The sequence below is a fragment of the Rhinatrema bivittatum genome, chromosome 16, assembly GCF_901001135.1.
Source record: "Rhinatrema bivittatum chromosome 16, aRhiBiv1.1, whole genome shotgun sequence".
NCBI classification, from domain to species: domain Eukaryota; kingdom Metazoa; phylum Chordata; class Amphibia; order Gymnophiona; family Rhinatrematidae; genus Rhinatrema; species Rhinatrema bivittatum.
The window spans coordinates 14,381,996-14,399,596 of NC_042630.1; the positions used below are offsets into that span (position 1 = coordinate 14,381,996).

The 17,601-nt window shown below is 52.7% G+C and overlaps 3 protein-coding genes across 7 annotated transcripts; 2 read left to right on the forward strand and 1 right to left on the reverse strand.

Annotated features, from left to right (window-relative positions):
• Positions 1-216: 216 nt before the first annotated feature.
• Positions 217-7,806, reverse strand: TAF6 (TATA-box binding protein associated factor 6). 3 transcript variants are annotated; one of them, XM_029580629.1, is made up of 15 exons: positions 7,097-7,806; positions 6,480-6,649; positions 5,926-6,012; positions 5,583-5,736; positions 5,175-5,231; positions 4,896-4,985; positions 3,982-4,124; positions 3,828-3,905; positions 3,634-3,735; positions 3,273-3,455; positions 3,040-3,114; positions 2,791-2,916; positions 2,341-2,514; positions 1,558-1,761; positions 217-1,163 (listed from the first exon to the last, which is right to left on the reverse strand). In XM_029580629.1, exons 2-15 carry the CDS (start codon positions 6,633-6,635, stop codon positions 789-791), a joined length of 2,004 nt encoding a protein of 667 aa, XP_029436489.1. In that variant the 5' UTR covers positions 6,636-6,649; positions 7,097-7,806; the 3' UTR covers positions 217-788. The 3 variants fall into 3 exon arrangements, with proteins under 3 accessions (XP_029436489.1, XP_029436488.1, XP_029436487.1); XM_029580628.1 differs by having other exon boundaries at positions 2,341-2,511; positions 4,866-4,985; XM_029580627.1 differs by having other exon boundaries at positions 4,866-4,985.
• Positions 7,806-12,000, forward strand: MBLAC1 (metallo-beta-lactamase domain containing 1). 3 transcript variants are annotated; one of them, XM_029580632.1, is made up of 2 exons: positions 7,806-8,063; positions 11,041-12,000. In XM_029580632.1, exon 2 carries the CDS (start codon positions 11,075-11,077, stop codon positions 11,792-11,794), a length of 720 nt encoding a protein of 239 aa, XP_029436492.1. In that variant the 5' UTR covers positions 7,806-8,063; positions 11,041-11,074; the 3' UTR covers positions 11,795-12,000. The 3 variants fall into 3 exon arrangements, with proteins under 3 accessions (XP_029436492.1, XP_029436491.1, XP_029436490.1); XM_029580631.1 differs by having other exon boundaries at positions 7,959-7,982; XM_029580630.1 differs by lacking the exon at positions 7,806-8,063 and adding an exon at positions 8,086-8,208.
• Positions 12,001-12,140: 140 nt separating this feature from the next.
• LOC115078043 (transmembrane 4 L6 family member 5-like) lies at positions 12,141-17,523 on the forward strand. Its single transcript, XM_029580633.1, has 5 exons — positions 12,141-14,279; positions 15,291-15,356; positions 15,549-15,703; positions 16,140-16,329; positions 16,850-17,523. The coding sequence occupies exons 1-5, from the start codon at positions 14,097-14,099 to the stop codon at positions 16,865-16,867; spliced, it is 612 nt and encodes a 203-aa protein (XP_029436493.1). The 5' UTR covers positions 12,141-14,096; the 3' UTR covers positions 16,868-17,523.
• Positions 17,524-17,601: the final 78 nt, after the last annotated feature.

A 17,601-nucleotide genomic window follows, 5' to 3' on the forward strand; every position in this document is an offset into this window, starting at 1 on the left:
ACAGGCAGCCCAGGCGAGTGCAGGAGAGCTGGGGAAGCGAGACCGCCACCAGCGGCCCGGCGAGGAAGCTCAACCGGCCCACTCCGGAACACTGGGGCCAGCTCAAGCCGAATTTTACATCATAGGCTTCTGTGGCTGGCTCTCAACTCAATCAAGGCCGCACCCCGGGCTGGCGCAGCGCCTCCCCGGGGAACGTAAGGCGACAACAGGGACAGCTACACTGGATGAAGTTTTATTAAATGAAACGAAACTCCGGCGTTACAAGCTTCAGAGGAGGCTCCTTCTCAAGTCTTTCCCCTCTCATAGAGCTCAGCTGAACGGGTTACACCAAGAGGCTTAACCCCAAGCCTGTGCCTCAGTTCATCCTGTGGGGAGACTCTGGCCCCGTCTGAGGCTCGCTGTGTTAAGGTGCCTGGGGCACACCCATGTCCTGCAGTCGCTGCACAGAATCCAGCACTCCCCCAGACCCGCTTGTTTTATCATCTCCGCAGCTTGCTCATGTTTTGTGGTCATGGTGAAGGCTGGGGAAGCTCCACGTCCTGCAGTCGCTGCGAAGGCTGGGGACACTCTAGCGCATCGAGATCGAATGGTTTAATGTCTCAGGGACACGGCCTTGTCCTGCAGTCACTGCAAAGGTGAGGGAGAATCCAGCAACCTCAGAGACTCACTGGTATTTCTCCTCTCCACACCGGGCCTCTATTGTACAGTTACTGTGAAGGCTGGGGAGAGTCCACCTCTCCCTACCTGGTACTGATTCAATGCTGGCGGGCCACAACCCGGGCCTGTGGTCACTGTGAAGGCTGGGGAGACTCTGGCACTCCCTGAGAGCCATTGGCTTTTCCAAACACACCAGCAGCACCGGGGAGGTAGGAGGGCTGGGGACTCTCAGGGCGCTCCTGTTTCACTGCAGGCAGCCCGGAGAGAGCCAGGCTGGCACTGGGGGAGGGAGAGAGCTGTTGCAGGGCTCCCTGGGTCGACTGGCTCTTGCCATCGCCTGCAGATGGCAGCGACACGACGATATACTTCTGCACGCTGCCCGTTGCTGTGCTGCTCGTAACCGTCTGGGCCGTGGAGACCAGCTTGACAATGGGCTGGATGCTGGGAACGGTAGTGGTGACAGGAGAGGTGGCGGTAGCGGCAGGGGTCGTGCTCAGGGTAATCACCTGGAGAGGGAGAAACAGGCAGTAAAGATCAGATTCAGAGCAGGGACTATCCTCAGCCATAGGACGACATTCACATGTCCCAGCCCTGGAAAAACCCAGGCTGAATGCAGGAGCTGTGCCAGAAGTACAGGATGACGGCTGTACATATAATACAAGCTGTACCAAGTCTCTCCCCGACACGCCGATCCCCTAATGCACACCGCAATGATATCTACCCTACGCCCCGCACTGACTGTCTTCTGAATAAACACCTCTCCCCCCCTACATTCCTACATTGCTCTTCCTGCTTCCCCTAAAAGGAGACCCATTCTAATATGCCTCCCAAATTAGCTGGGCACACCACCCCCAAGTCCCTCCACTGATCTCCCCCCGCACCCCCTGAAATCCCACGTACCTGTTGGGAGCTGCTGCTGGCAGAGGCAGAGGACATGACAATGAACTTAGTGGGTGGTGGGGAGGGCTGGGTCGGCGTGGAGGGACGGGCAGATACCAGCGTCTGAACAGGCAGCGTGATGGTGCTTGGGACCTTGATTATACTCGGGGTGCGGGAGATGCCTTGTGACTGTGCAGCCTGAGACAGAGTCAAGGTAGGGCGTGGCTGCAAGAGAGAGAGAAAAAAAAAAATAGAAAGAGTCAGGATGTATCAATGCCCTCACCGCCCCCAGCCGAGGAGTGGAGAGCGCAACCGAATTCGTGGCTCCAAAAACATAACTCGCTCACCCATGTGATAACGAACAAAACAAGTGCCCTCCTGGGTCGGAGCAGGAGTGCACTGAGCCCAACGCCCTGTCTCCCACCGGGGTCAGTCTGTTGCTTGAAAGTTCCTGGAAGGCCACCTCCCTGATGTAGGAGGTAGTGAGCCCCCTACCTCACTTTTTAATCCTCCAGAAACTTGTCCAAACCTTTTTTTTAAACCCAGGCTGTACTGTTAGCTCTGACCATACCCTGTGGCAAGTGTGCATTGACGGAAAGGGTAAACAACCAATCTTTATTTACCTGTTCCACCCCCCCCAATGACGTCACATCACATCCCCCTCTTCATTTGTCTCGTCTCCAAGCTGAATAGCCCTAACCTTCTTCATAAGGGAGGGGCTGCAGCCCATTTTCGGTTGTAGCAGAACTAGAAAAGATGCATAAAGGGGGGGCAAGGCTCCACCCCGCTGCCACTGAGTGGTACCTGCGTGATGGTGAGCGTGGTGCGGTTCACCTGCTGAGCCTGCATGGCAGCCTGCGCTCGAGCCTTCACCGCGTGCGTGCAGAGCAACGGCCCCAGGTAGCCGTAGTCCGTTCGGAAGGCATCCTGGTTATCAGGAGGAGACCTGATCTTAGCCAGAACCGGAGCGCAGTGCTTCTGGGATGGAGGGAAAGGAAAGAGATTATCAGGACGCCCCCCAAAGGGGAGGAGAGGCTCAGAGAACACAGGACAAAAAAAAAAAAGAAAGGACCAAACACTTAGCTGCACAGAGATCGAGAAAAAGAGCGTGGACACATGTCCGATTCCTTGGAAAGTTATTGTGTCACACACACACACACACACACACACACACGCCAGCGTTCACACATTCATGTACAAACATACACCGGGCAAGCAGTTTAAGGCGGAAACAGCCATGATGAAATCTCTCACCAGCAGCAGGCTCTGGACATGGTCAGCTCCTATTTTATCAATGTTACTGACAATGGAGCCCTCGAGGACACTGCGGATCCGCTCCCCTTCCACCTGCAGCCGCGGCACAATCAAGGTCTTAATTACCTGCAGAGAGAGAGAGAAAGAGTGGGAGGGCGATTACAAAGCAGGGAAAAACCACCCCGCATGCCCCACAGGCACGATTCCCCCCCTTCCATCCCCCATCCACCCCGAAACCTCAGAACGTACATCGTGGCCGAGCTCTGCCAGTCCTGCTATGGATCCGTAGCGGGTTGTCCACGGAGTTTTATCATCCACCCAGCACTGCAGAAAGAGGAGAAGAGAGAGAGACCCAGCAGGCTTACGACGAGTCACTCACCAATGGGTCCTTAAACAAGGGGCAGAGGACGAGGCAGTCTGCCATGGGACTGCCTGCTAGTATCGTACGCTAGTGCTAATACAATTAGGGGGCTGCTTCTCACTTTGGTGAAGGTTTTGGTGATGCGGGACTGGATATTGTTCGTAGTGGTGCTGAAGTTCTTGCAGATTTGAGCCACAAGCCGGGCTGCAAAGTCTCGCAGGGCCCAATGATTGTCCACATCTGGACGCAGGCACAGCTGGCGGCTAACAATGCAGGTCATCACCGCGGGAATCAGCTCGTGCAGCTGGAAGAGGAGAGGGGAACAAGGGCCGAAGGCTGGGATGAGACTCTAATATCCAAAGCAGAGAACCCCTTCCCTCGTGGTCCACATCCAAACCAAGACGTTACCTCAAACCCGAATGAAACAGATACCCCCCCCTCCCCCCTATCACCCGCGACCAAGAGGAGACCAGAACACGTACATATTTCTCCAGGTACAGGGTGGGATTATCCATCAGAGCTTTCACCATGCGCATCAGGTAAATCAGCAGAGCCAAGTTATTCTGCACCACATTCACGCGCACCTGTGGGCGGAAGCGCAATAATCAATACATGATCCCGTCCCACTGCAAGGAAGCATCCAACAAGCCCCTCGACGCTGGGAACGGGTGCTCACCCCCTCAGATATGAAGGTGCTGAACCTGGGCAGCATCTGGTACAGTCCGGGATCAGTCGCGATGCTCTGGAGAGCCTCCTGCAAAAGCCGGAGAAGAAACATGAGCAGCGGCAAAGAAAAGAAGGAAAGAAACACAGGGAGGGCTCCCACTCACCGCCCTCTTAGCCTCACAGGATCCCACGCAGGCCTCCGTGATCTCCTTATAATACAGCTGCTGCTCCACCGACAGCTCGTGGATACTACGTGGCTTTAATCGCAGGGGGCCTCCCTCCAGCACCGGGGCCTTCTTCTCTTTCCCTGCGAGAGGAGCACAAGACCATGAGAGCAGGAGTCCAGGCTGGCAACCATCTTCCTGCCGCCTTGCCTGACACATTGCTCGCTAAGGGCCATTTTCACCATTCTGTGCCTACAGGAAATCACTTTATTGAACAAGGGACAAGGCGGCAGGACACCTGGTCAGGCCTGGCCCGAGACACAGGAACTAATATGAGGAACTTGTTCCCCTTGGCAAGTACCGACCCTGTGTCCCAGAATGGCACGAGGAGGAACACTTCCCTCTGAGCGAGTACTGGCCTAGTATCCCAGCGTGGCTTTAGAAAGCCTCCTTCCCTCCGAGTCTGTACTAACTCAAGTGCCCCACAAGAATGCTACTTCCTTCTGACCCAGCACAGACCCAGTGCTCTACCACGATATTAGCAATACTCTTTTTCCTGAGCTGGTACTGACCCTGATCCCCAACATGGTGTTAGGAGGTGCTGTTCCCTCCAAACTATCACAGAACCAAGTGGTGCCTGCTTGCTTGCTCTGTGGATGTTAAAAAAAAAAAAAAAAAAAAAATCTCACCAGACTTTTTTTTTCAGACGCACAGGGATATTAAAACTCCGTGCCCTGGCTAAGTTCCGGCACAGGCTGCCGATACTTCTTATTGGAAGGATCTGATTGGTTACAAGAAAGAGCTTCTGTCTCTCTCTCATCTCAGCAGATGCAGGGAGCTGAGCTCTGGTCTCCCAGACGCTGCACAGTTCCCAGCAAACTGACCTTTCCCATCTGAAGCAGACGAACCCTGACCTTTGCCCTTCAGCGGCCCACTGTCCTCCTGTCCAGGTTTCATGGCCTTTAGAGGTTCTGTGGCCTCCATCTTCTGCTGCTCTTTGGAGGCTAAGTGGAAACAAAGAAAGAAAGTCACAGGACTGAATATAAAAACTCTGAGTCAGAGAGAGCTGGAAAATCATTTATAAACCAAGAGACAGTCACACATGCAGAAGAGACAAAACAGACAGACATCCCAGGATATTTTATAAAACAAAGAGGTCAGGATATTAGGTTGGGGGGAGGAGGATAAAGTACCAGGAGGTGGATTCTCAGGAATTGCAGGCTGGACTCCTTCAATGCTCAGCCAATGAGCTGCAAGATAAATAGACATGCTCAGTCAGTCTGTATTGTACTACACCACCAATCAGGAAGAAATTCCACACCAGTGTTACTATCACTCACAATCTCGCCTAGCATTAACCCACTTCAGTAATACCGCTCTCTATAACACCACACATAAACACACCAGAGAAATACTGAAGGGATGCAGGCGGCACACCAGGTTAAGAGAGGGTGCCCTTCAAGTTTTTCTCCGTCTCCATCTGCTGGAAGGGAGGCACAACCCACAGTCTGGACTGATCCGGCTACGTGCAGGGAACACCTCTTCCCAATTTTAATACACTACAAGAATACACACTTCAATACCCCCTGACTCGTCTTTACCTTTCAGGCACACGTCCAGAGGCACGCGGGGCAGAGGGGTGTTAATGATGTCACTGAGATCCACCTCCTTCTCATCATAGAAATACAACTCCCTACCCCCACCGCTAGCATAGCGGAAGGGGATGAACTCTTGAGCATGGAATCCGTACAGGGGCTAGAGAGAGAGAGAGAGAGGCACAGGGGATCAACTCCAGAGCATGGCAGTCACGGACAGAGAGTGAGAAGCCAAGGAAGCCCACGCAGAATAAACCTCCAAAGCAGAGAACCCCCAGAGAGACAAACAAATGCCGGATAAACTTCAAGGCAAGGAACCTGTAAAGAGGAGCACCAGAAACCTTTTTACCTCCACATTCTTCAGTTTCAGGGCAGAATCTATATCATTCACAGTCAGCTTTTGTCGCTTTCCCACATGCATAAACTTCAAGGCATCCTATGGGATAATGAAAGAGAACATGAAGAAATGGAGCGGCAAAAACACTGTCAGGAAAAAGGAGAGACATAGAAAGCAGGGAGGCAAGAGAGGTGACAGAGAGCTGTTTCATTGGGACCCTAGTTAGACAAGTCAGATGATTTATAAATGATACTTCTCCCTCAGGAAGATCTTTGTAAAGTGCTTAAACATTGCTAGGAAGATAATGTAAATAAATATGTAACCTTCAATAATCTAGGGATCCTGCACTGTTATCTGAGATGGAGTTCGGTGGTGCCATATCAATCAGCAGCACAGAACCTTTCACCACTGGTTCAAATCCCAGCTTAGGTGGGCCTTTGTGAAATTCCATTTCCAGGGGCCTAGTAGAAATGTTCACATCACAGCTACTATCAAGTTCCCAGGAATCTGTGAGTTCTCCAGCACACTTCATCACTGATTTGTGACAAGGAACTCCATGCCCTCACCTGTGCAATCTCCTTGATTCGGTAGCTGACCTCCTCTGTCAACAGCTGGCAGGTCTCCTCCGGCATCTGGGAGATGCCTATGGATTCGGCAATGACCTTCATGGACTCTGTGGGGAGGAGTGTGTTACTCAGCTTCAGCTTTTTCTCCTCAGCCATTGCCCTCACTGACTCTACAGCAAGGGATGAAAGACAAGAAAGGACCATCAGTCCCCCGCCTTAAGAAATGTTGGTGAGCAAGGCAGCCCCAATCTCTTTTCTGCTCCTGATCACCACTGCTCAAAGCTCATATAACGCTGTCATAACAATTCATAATCTGAAAGCACAGAAAACATTTTTTCCAGGTGTGGATTTTTACAACTCTGTTAGTGAACCTCTTCAACCATAGTGGATCCATCTACATTGGATACCTATAGTAACATGGGCATGCATGCTGGATGCTTCTCCCACATGGTTTTAAGTCACAGTGTAGTTACACAGCAAAAATCAAAGCTTTTACAGGACCACAGTTGGGGGGGGGGGGGGGGGTGGCTGGTAGCAAGCTTGTGATCTTGTCAGTAGGTAATTCTTCAATCGCTCTCAGCACCAACAGAAATAAGCAGCTTCAGAGGGTCACTCACCCTGCTCTGGCGCTCCTCCTCCTGGGCCAGGTCAGGCACAGTGTCTGTCACCCCCACCCCCCCAGGATCTCCGTCTCTTCCCTTCTCTACACACATCTGCTGTACTCGCTGCAAACCTTCTACTAGACTGGAGGGGGGGGTTCCCACTTTGCATCTATGAGGGCGGGGGAGGGGGAAGTTTAGCGGATCAGGTCTGTGCTGTGTATTCTCTATAGCTCTCTATACTTTCTTCTCCCATCTCCCTATGCTTCTCTGCACATTGTCTCGGTGTACAGTGACTCGTACTTGTTCTGCATGGGCATATAATGTTACCTGTTCCTCTCTCAGTATGCTTACGTGCACATTAACAGCCTCTCTCCTGATTTGTGTTTTGAGGCTTTTTCTATGTCATTCTCAATACCTTTCCCTTCCCGTCAATCTATGCTAAAGATACGTTGTCCCTCTTACGCTCTCGCTCTCTGTATGAGCGTGAGATGTCTAGCTCTTTTGGCTGTAAGATGTCCCTCTTTCTGAGTATATTACGGGCATGAAATGTATCTCCCCTTTCCCGCGCGCTCCCCGCCCGCCATCTTGTTCCCCCGCAGGACCCGCCTCCCGGGTCCTGGCAGCTGCGTGAATCATAAACCGCGGGCTCAGGAGACCGGAAAACCCTCTGGGAGAGCGAAATACTAGCTCCTGGACCTCACAACAAGCCCTGAGGACCCTGCCTCGACTCCGTCCTCACGGTCGAGATAAACGATTCTCTCCCGAGTCCGGCTCTTCCGGTGCACGTCTACACCGCTGCCAGGACCCGCGACGCTCACCGCTCTGCGCATGCGCTGGGAAGAGGGCGGTGCCGAGCCGGGCCCACCAGGGGGAGAGGAGAGCTAGTTAGCGCGCATGCTCGGTATGGGTCGGCACGCGGCGACAGCTTGGACCTGCGCTTCCTTCTCTTATTCAACCTTTGTTTCCAGGGCGGAGAGAAAGGGTAAAGCGGCTCGTGCCAGCCCCGGCAGAGGGGCTGCGAGTATTCGATGATAAACACGGTTCCGTTTCAGGGCGGAGGGGTAACGATACGGAGCAGGGGTGGCCAACTCCGGTCCTCCAGACCTTTAAACAGGCCTGGCTTTCAGGTTGTTCGCCATGAATATGCATGAGATACATTTGTATGCATTCCCTCCAGAGTATATGCAGATTCATTGTGGAAACCCGGCCTGTTGGTGGCTCTCCATAGTAATGAAGATAGGAAAGTAGCAAATGGACCATCCAGTCTGCCCAGCAAGTTTCATATCTGCCATGCCGTGCTGGTTACCCCATGCTACTTCAGGACCTGAGGTGGCCACCCCTGGGAGCAGAACCAGCCCTGGTGGGAGGGTTGATTTTTATTTATTTATTTTTAATCTGGTCCCCTTGCTCGCTTCCCCCCCCCCCTCCCCCCCCAGTCCTCTTTCACCCTCTTGACTTGTGCCTTCCACGACGCTGTAAAACTGAACAGAAAAAAAACTATTATTTGTACGTACCCAGATCATTCCAGACTCCCTGGTTTTGCCTACCTGCCAGCAGATGGAGACACAGAAAATTTCACTGATACTGTACATAACCCTGTGCGCCACCTGCAGTCCCTCAGTATTTCTCTGTCTCCAGCAGATGGTGGTTGGTGCAAAACCTGCAGTCTGGAGAGAGAGAGAGAACAGAAAGATTAAAAGACAAAATTTCTGGATCCTCCCAGATGGTTGTGAGGTCCCGGTGGAGCCATCCTCCCTGGTTTGAGGTGGATGAGCAGGAGGTTGGTGACCCTTCTGATAGCTCTGTCCGGAGGTTCTTGGGGTGGACATCTAGTGGTCCAGATCCCTTATTCCCCATGAGACAGCAATGGAATCTGCTGTCAGTTCTGCACTGCAAGCCCAGTGGAGCAGGGAAGTTTGTCCTGGGCTGGGTCACTAATGTTTGGCAAAAGGAGATGGATATAGCTAGTGTTCTGGTTCTTTTACTATCTGCCATGTGGCCTGCACTCCTGGAACCTGAACCTCTGCACCAAAGGAAAGTATTGGTTTCTATGGATCTTTTATTTGTTCATAGAGTAAAAAACTTAGAGAGAACAAGGAATCTGTGGAGCAGCCAGGTTCCAGGGGGAGAAGCTACCGTAGCAGCTTGGGGAGCTCAGCAATGAGGTTTTTCAGCAGCTTCTTTGCCTGTGGAGGAGATTGGGTATTGGCTCTGTGGAGCTGAGGGAATGTTCCCTTGCTTGTCATTGAGGTGCTGCAGGTGCAGAGAGGAACAGCTTGTGTGTGTGGCAAAAGCGGCATGGCATTCTGGGGTCTGCGTCGAGCATGACAGGGTCTAGCACTGAGGCTTTCCTTGTCAGCGTGGAAATGGCAAACATTTTCGATTCCTTGGCAGTGTTGGTGGGAGAGGCAGGGGAATTCCCTCCTCATTTGTCGCCGGTGGTTCCCTGTCCCGCAGTGAGGAGGAGTCTCTAGTTCTGGTAGACAGCTCCTGACGGTTTTAATTTGCTTACGCGCAAAGCGTATTTAGCAAGATGTTGGCTCTTGGCCCCAGCCTCCATGGATTCTTGCCCTGTCAAGAGGCCTAAGCCGTTGAGAAGCTTTTCAGGCCGATAATTTTCGGTGCCGGATATTAAATGGATCCAGTCCTAAACACGCTGAAGGTGCAGGGAGGCTTTGTTTAGCCGTGTGGTAGTCCTCAGCAGCGGTTCTTTTCCCGCATGCGTAGGCGTGTGCGTGCAGTCTCGCTGCATGGCAGTTGCATGCACAGGGACCTGTGTGCCTAAGGCTGTGGTCTAGATTTAAGCACATTCATCTGCAACCTAGACTTGCGCACATATTTGCGTAGATACTTGTGCGTGTAAGGCCACGGCCTAGACTGGAGCACATATTTGCGCGGGTCCTTGTGCGTATGAGACTGCAACCTAAACTTGAGCGCGTACTTGCACAGGTACTCGTAGGCGAACGACCATGGCCTATATGAGTGCGTATTTGCTCATGTACTTGTGTGTGTACAACCACAACCTAGTCTTGAGCATGTATTTGTGCGTGTCCTGAAAGGGGTACGTGTGTACGCCCGGGTGGCATTGATGTGAGCACAGGAGGCCGCCTAGAGCCGAAGTTCAGGATAACTCGGTGCCGAGGACAAACAGGTCCAAGCGCAAGGCTACCTGTGAGGCTTGCCATCTGAGAGTTCAGTCCTCACTCTCTCTCCGTTTGGGTCAGGGCTGTTTAGAAGCTTAAAGAGATTTGACTACTACAGCTTTTGCCCATGTTGGGACATCCCCTCGGCCTATGGGGTCTCTGGAGGGGAGTGGAGTGGGAGGCGAGGCAATGGTCAGTTCTCCTCCTCCCTTGTTCCATGAGATGGATTTCCATGTGAATCTATCTCATGCATATTCATTGTGGATAGTGTGCCCCGAGGACTGGATTAAGAAGCACTGCCGTACAGGACAAGAGATTTTGACAATCTCATTTATTGTGAAAAATGGTTAAAACCCAACCAGGCTGTGATCAGGAGATTAAGGTTTAAAAGCGGCCTCTAGAAAGGGAATGTAAATGAAACCATGGAAGACTAATTCAGAATGAGATCTCCAGCAGAGATGGCTTGGTTTTACAGAGTCGGGGCCAAGCAAGGGACATTCTGAGCCCAATGTTGTGTTCATTACTTCAGGCTGATTTCATTGTATTCTTTCCCTCCTGCTGAGCCTCAAATGTTGGGTAACTGAATTTTCTACCTTTAGTAATACCTATTTCATGCTAAAAAGAAATAACACTTTAAAAGAATTCTATATGTTGAATAACGAATTGAAATCTGGAGTATTTTTTCAGTGGAGTGTGGATGTCTGTCCTCTTCCTCCCTTCCCCCGCCCTGGCCAAGCTTATGGAGGGAGGGAAGGGAGGAGCCCAGTTTGGGAATGACTTGTCGGGCTGCTCTTCATCGCCTTTCTCTTTTTACAGAACGTTTCTGAGTGTCGCTGAAGCCTGGCGCGGGATGATGGAACTGCCGCTGCGTGAGCCTGTTTGGAGAGAGCCCTGGACCCAGGAGTGTCCTGCCGTGAGGGTGTCCATCAGCACAGAGCCTTTGGGCATCCTGGAGATCCAGGGGGAGCCATACTCTTTGTCTGTCATCAAGAAGGGTTATTCAGAAACAGACCAGGATGGCAATATGAGGGCAGATGGGACCATCACCCTGATTAAAGGGCCACAGGTCATTGTGGTAGACACAGGGAGCCCCTGGGACCGGGACCTCATCCTGCAGCGCTTGGCAGAGCACGGACTCCAGCCCACTGATGTCACACACGTGGTGTGTACTCACGGGCACTCGGACCATGTGGGCAACCTGAACCTCTTCCCAGAAGCTACCTTCCTGGTGTCCTATGATATCTGCAGGAGGGACCACTACCTGAGCCACGACTTCGGAGCAGGAGTTCCCTACCTCATTGACAGCTGGGTGGAAGTGATTGCCACCCCTGGGCACACAGGCGCCGACACTAGTGTGCTTGTCCGGGGTACGGCAGAGGGCACCGTGGCAGTAGCAGGAGATCTCTTTGAATGTGAGGGTGACGAGGAGACCTGGAGGGAACTGAGCGAGAACCCAGTTCTCCAGGAGGGGAGCCGGCAGAAGGTGCTGACGATGGCAGATGTGGTGATCCCTGGCCACGGCGCACCCTTCCGCGTCATCCGGACCAGCAGTGGGCCAAAACCGCAGTGATTTGCCCCTTCCTGCAGATCTGATTGGGGAGAGAGGCCTGTGGCATTACTGAAGCTGTGCAGGACCAGGTGCCTCAATCAAATGACTGCTTCACACAAGAGGAAGTATTTTGGTGGGGGATCAGTGCCTGACACTCTGGAATGAGGTTATTGACTAGAAACCTGATGCCTGGAATTAGTGCAATAAACTAGTGACTATGTATAGTATACTGTCTGCGTTACTTCCTCAACAACAGTTATATACAGTATTAAATATTTACATAGCATTAGGCAAGACAAATCACACAGACATTGCAGCCTTGTTTCACCAACTTATGGTTTGTTTCAGAACATGGTGGTAAAAGTGGGATTGGATTCTGGACATGCAGGTGTCACACATCTGCGCTTCTAGTACCAAGTCAGAAAACCTGGGGGGCAGTAGTGGGATTTTGTTTGGATTGGTGGCAGTAGTGGGATTGGAATCTGGATCTTCAGCTCTAGCATTTTAACCAGAATAAAGAGGCAGCCTACATTAAGTACTTCACCAGTAGAGGAGAATAGTCTCAAACGTCACCTCACCTGCTCCCAGATATGTCTGTCTTTGTGCCAAGTACATGTTAAAACCTTAGTCCCTGGGGTGACGTGCACTGACTGTTATGTAACCCTGCATTTCCTTATTGACAGGCTTAATATAAAAGTTTAATGTTTATTGCATCAATTATGGAAAGAGCAATGCATGCTCTTATCCAATAAGGGAACACTTGGATCTTGCAGGAAGCCAGTATGAGTTCTCTGCACTTTTCCTGGGGGAGGTAAGTGCGTCCTCAGGTTCCATGAGGCGAAGTTGATCCCTCAGTTTCCCCCAGAGATTTGTAAAAGGTGGGTAGTTGAACCCCCAAGTGTCCCCCAGAGATTTATAGGTGTAGGCAGGACAACAGAGCTGAGAAGGTGGGCATAAAGGCGCAGTAGGAATGAAAGGCCACTGGAGACCATGTTATGTAACAGATAATGGCTGTTATCTTCTTGGCTCTGGCTCTACCAGTTTTTCCAGTATTGGAGTTTAGCTCAGCTTGATTCTCTGGCACCCAAACCATGTGGGGGTGGTCTGTGGCAGGTCTTCTCTGCTTCCATCCGTGCCCCTCGAGGCCTGTAGCAGATGTTCTCTGCATAAGAACATAAGAAAATGCCATACTGGGTCAGACCAAGGGCCCATCAAGCCCAGCATCCTGTTTCCAACAGTGGCCAAACCAGGCCATAAGAACCTGGCAAGTACCCCGGGACAGAGAGATTTTAGCGAGGCAGGCACTGAATTCCCACTGCACCGGGTCGGAAGGCCACTGGGTGCGTCGGCAGCCTGCGTTTAGGGGTAAAGAGGTGGGCTAGTCAGAGGGCGGAAAGCGCAGCGTTGAGAAGGTAAGGATGGAGCCGAAGGGGTTAACGAGTCCTGGAGTTATTATTAACCGCAGGTTGTGAGGAGGAAGAGGGAGTTTGGTACTGAGGTGTAGCAGTGCAGATTGCAGAGATGGGGAAGGAGCATGGTGTGGGGGGGGGGGGGGGGGGGTGGTGTTATGAAATGAGAGATTAGATTGACTTCCTCTAACTCCAACTCTTGTTCAATGATCTAACCCAGAGTGAGAGACAGGCACCTCCCAGTCTGTGCCAGCTTTGTAGTGCCCCCCCGTCCCCCCTGTGAATGCCAGCCTGGGTGAGGGCCCTGGTGCCCTGCCTCATTCAAATTGGTGGCGAAGGCGTTAAGGTTTTGCCTCAGCAATCCTGTACTATCAGGGGGGAGAGGACAGGGCCAAGGCCAGTGGCTTCCTCTGAAAGCAAAGGTTGCTGTCAGTAATTATAATCATAATATATAGCAGCCCTAAAGGGAGAGATAAGAGCCTGCAGATAGCACAGGCCAGGGAGCTGCCTGGTTTCCCTCTCTCTTCCTGCTTTTCTTCTACTAGATATGGGAGGCAGCAGGGTTCAGGGTGAAGCTTCATCATGCTCCTAGCAAGCTGCAGGAGGTCTCTGAGCTTTAGCTCTCCCACAAAGTCCTGCACTGGAATTCAGCATAGCACCCCCTCCCCAAAACACACACACACACTGCGAACCTCCCGGAGGTGGAGGGTGGCGCGCTGGTGGAGATCAGGGATTCTGCACAGACGGGAGTCCGAATTCCAAGTGGTCCTTATCAGCAGGGAGGGGCCGATGCGTCACTGGGTCCTGAAGCTTGCTGAACTGTATATAAAGACCCCGCAGAACCGGGCTGGGAAAAAAAGCTGCGCTCTTGCCTTGGATCCTCTGCCACGCCTGCTACCCCCGAGACTTCCAAGATGTGCACGGGGAAGTGTGCCAAATTCATCGGGGCCTCCCTGTACCCCTTGATCCTTGCTAATGTCATCTGCAACGTCCTGCTCTTCTTCCCAGGATGGAGCATGGAGTACATCAAGAACTCGGGGGAGTACATCACCTCGGAGGTGCTGTACCTCGGAGGGCTCATCGGAGGCGGCGTCCTGGTGAGGGTCCTTTAACTACAAGTCCCTCCTGGTCCCCTACCACTGCATGCAGGGAGAAAGAGAGAGTATGAGAACAATAGGAGGCGGCCTGGGGTTACAGCACAGCACAGAGAGATGGGGATGCCTGGCTTCTAATCCTCAGCTCTGCTACTAACAGTATGTGTGGCCTCCCACAAGTGGCTTTATCTCCCTCTGCCTCAGCTCTAATCCTTTGTTCTGTAATAGGACAAGGACACTCTTTCCAGATGTAATGCTTGCCTCAGGAGAGGGAGATCACTTAGGTGTGTGACTTTTTTTTTTTCCTGATGCATGAATCTTCTGCAGATCTCTTTGCCTGTTATTTGCTCTGTGCCCCTGCCGTTCTAAACCTGACGCTCATCTCTCAAACCCCTAATGCCCGGATGGGAGCCCCAGGCCCTGTATAACAGTACATCCCTTCCACCTCTTAAAAATGTCACTTTTGGTGGCGCATTTATCAAAGCTTACTCCAGTTTTCTCATCAGCAGTATGGGGGAGAATGCCCTGGAGAACGCAATTATGTAAGGAGAAAATGTTTGATATAATCTTAGCATCTGATTAATAAAAAAATGTCTTTCATAATTTATTTAGATTTTTTTTAAATTCTGTTTTCGGCACTTCAGAGCGGATTACGTTCAGGTACTGTAGGTATTTCCCTATCCCCCCCCCCCCCGGCTTATAATCTAACTTTGTACATGAGACAACGGAGGGAAGAGTGACTTGCCTGAAGTCACAAGGAGCGACCAGGATTTGAGCCCTGGTTTCCCTGGGTCATAGCCCGATGCTCTAACCGCTAGGCTGCTCCTCCACTCCGGTGTCACCCCCGCCCCCCCAAGACACTGGGGGGGGGGCGGGGGTGACACCGTGGGCAGTCGTTACCGCTGCCCACGAGAGAGGCTTGCATGAGGAACAGGGTTGGCGACACCCCGGCTCTCTGCTGTCTTTTGGACCAGGGATATGGATTCTAAATCTGCCTTTTGTCTCCCAAAACAGATTCTGATCCCCGCGATCCACATCCAGGCCACGGGTCGCAAAGGCTGCTGTGCCAACCGCTGCGGGGTACGTTTGCCGCCGCGTCGCGTGCCTCCTGCTTCAGCTTATTTCCGCAGTGCTGCTAGACGCACCCGGTGTTGTGCAGATGTACATAAGAGACGGGCCCTGCACCGCGCAGGGTGGGGAAGAAATGTTGCCGCCGAACATCTGGGGCATGCGCTGAAAGCCTCTCTCTCTCTCTCCCTGTCCTTTCCCTAGATGTTCCTGTCCATTGCATTTGCCGCAGTGGGCGTGGCCGGCTCGCTTTACAGCAGCGTGGTTGCCGTGCTGGGCCTGGTGCACGGCCCATACTGTCTGATTTCGGGAACCCAAAACTGGACATCTCCCTTCAGAGGGGAACTGGAGCAGTTCAAGTGAGTCTCCCCTCCCCCTGTCCCCAAAGCACCTCCATTAAATTCTGCCCCAGAGGCGGCTGCGCTTTCAGAGCAGCCTCTCTAGACCCCGCCCCCTTGATTTGTGATATTCTTCACTCGAAAGAGCCAACTGCTCTCCACCACCTTAACAGTAGAAACAATATATGACAGCAGATAAGGACCCCAAGGTGCATTTGGTCTTCCCTGTCCTGACCCAGTACTGCAGGAAGCCCCCTTCCCACTCTCACACCCCCTTAAATCCGAGGGTCCTCTGTGCTTATCCTTGAATAATGTTTGTATTTCGGCTTCCGCTGGGATGCCATTCCATGCGGCCTCCGCCTTTTCTGCATACGTGAGGGGAATTCTTCATTTTGGGGCGAGGGAGAGCTTCGGCCCTTCCCCGTTATATCTTTCTCTCTCTCTCTCTCCCTGCCAGCAACGAGAGCTACCTCTTCAATAAGGAGCTGTGGAGCATCTGCAGCGAGCCCAAGGGGGTTGTGGAGTTTAACATCACCCTTTTCTCCATCATCCTGGCCGTCAGCCTCATCCAGATTGTCCTCTGCCTCACTCAGATGATCAATGGGCTCTTCGGCTGCCTGTGCGGCACTTGCCGAAAGGACAAGGGCGTAAGTCCGGTGATTAGCTGTGAGCAGGGCGGGCGGGGGCGAGAGAGTAAACCCAGGGCTCTGAATCCCCAGACCTCGGATGTCATGGGTCGGAAAGGTAGAGTCAGGGATCCTGTGACTCTGGGCGCCTTGGGAGCGCAGATCCGAGTACCAGGCACTGAGGGAGGTGGAAGTGCAAGTCCAGACCGCAGACCCCCCCCCCCCCAAAGGGGCAGGAGAAGGATGGATCAGTCGGGTTACCAGATGGTGCCGGATCATCAGGGACGGACTAAGCCAGTCTTGGGTTTGCGCGATTGCGTGCATGCGGTTCTGATTTTCAGGGAAATCGGCGGGGCGAAGCCAGTTCCTTACGCCGCGGAAGCAGGTGGCAGCTGTAAGCCTGGGGGGGGAAGGGTGGGCACGCGGGTCCGGGCCTCCAGCCACAGGCAGGAGGGTACGTGAGGGCGGTTCGTTGGCGGCGTGGACAGTCTCCCGTTTATGGGGGAGCAGATTATTTACTGAAGTATTTTCTGCTCCACAGGAACCCGCATACAAATGAGAAAGCGAGGACCCAGTGGCGGCTGCTGCTCCCCTCCTGTCACCACTTCTTCACTGGCTACCCTGGGCAGGACCTGGGCCCTTCCGGTGCGGCAGCCTGCAGCATCCCAGGAGGAACCCAGGACCGTCCCCCTGCCCTGGGGAGGGCAATAGATGGAAGACTTCTGCAGCTTCAGTTGTTTATCTGATCTTGTAAATCAGGCTGCATTCTAGCAAGGCCGTGAATCACTTATTCAGTGTGCAGGCAGTGATCGTGAAGGGTGAAGAAGGGAACAGCCAGCTGATGCCCAGCTGGGTTCAGCCACTACTCAGACTTGGCCCAAATGGCATCACTCCAGAGTCCATCTGATTCCTGAACCCTAGGGTCCATTAAGTGGGCTGCCGCATTCTCTCCCCCCAAGTCATTATTTCGTGGAGACGAGAGACCATGAGCTGCAAGAGGGGCCTAGTGGTTAGAGCGGGGGGGGGGGGGGGGGGTGTTGAGAACCAGGGAAGCAAGGGTTCAAATTCTCCCTCCTCGGGCGAGTCATTTCACCCGCCGATGCCTCAGGTACAGACTGAGATTGTGAGCCCTCTGGGGCAGGGAAACATGGGCCGATACAGTAAAAATCACTCTCCCAGCGCCCGCAGAGGACACTCTCCTGTGCGTGAGATACAGTAATTTATTTAAATGAGGGCCGGTGGTAAAAAGAGGCGCTAGGGACACTAGTGCGTTCCTAGCGCCTCCTTTTGTCC

Excerpts from the sequence above, each read along its gene's own strand:
- LOC115078043 (XM_029580633.1), top strand. The coding sequence starts at position 14,097 with ATGTGCACGGGGAAGTGTGCCAAATTCATCGGGGCCTCCCTGTACCCC. Across the intron at positions 15,357-15,548 it reads GCTGTGCCAACCGCTGCGGG|ATGTTCCTGTCCATTGCATT; the intron begins GTACGTTTGCCG and ends TCCTTTCCCTAG. Across the intron at positions 15,704-16,139 it reads GGGGAACTGGAGCAGTTCAA|CAACGAGAGCTACCTCTTCA; the intron begins GTGAGTCTCCCC and ends TCTCCCTGCCAG.
- TAF6 (XM_029580627.1), bottom strand. The coding sequence starts at position 6,635 with ATGGCTGAGGAGAAAAAGCTGAAGCTGAGTAACACACTCCTCCCCACA. Across the intron at positions 5,737-5,925 it reads TGAAACTGAAGAATGTGGAG|CCCCTGTACGGATTCCATGC; the intron begins GTAAAAAGGTTT and ends CTCTCTCTCTAG. Across the intron at positions 2,917-3,039 it reads TGGCAGAGCTCGGCCACGAT|GTAATTAAGACCTTGATTGT; the intron begins GTACGTTCTGAG and ends CTCTCTCTGCAG.
- MBLAC1 (XM_029580632.1), top strand. The coding sequence starts at position 11,075 with ATGATGGAACTGCCGCTGCGTGAGCCTGTTTGGAGAGAGCCCTGGACC.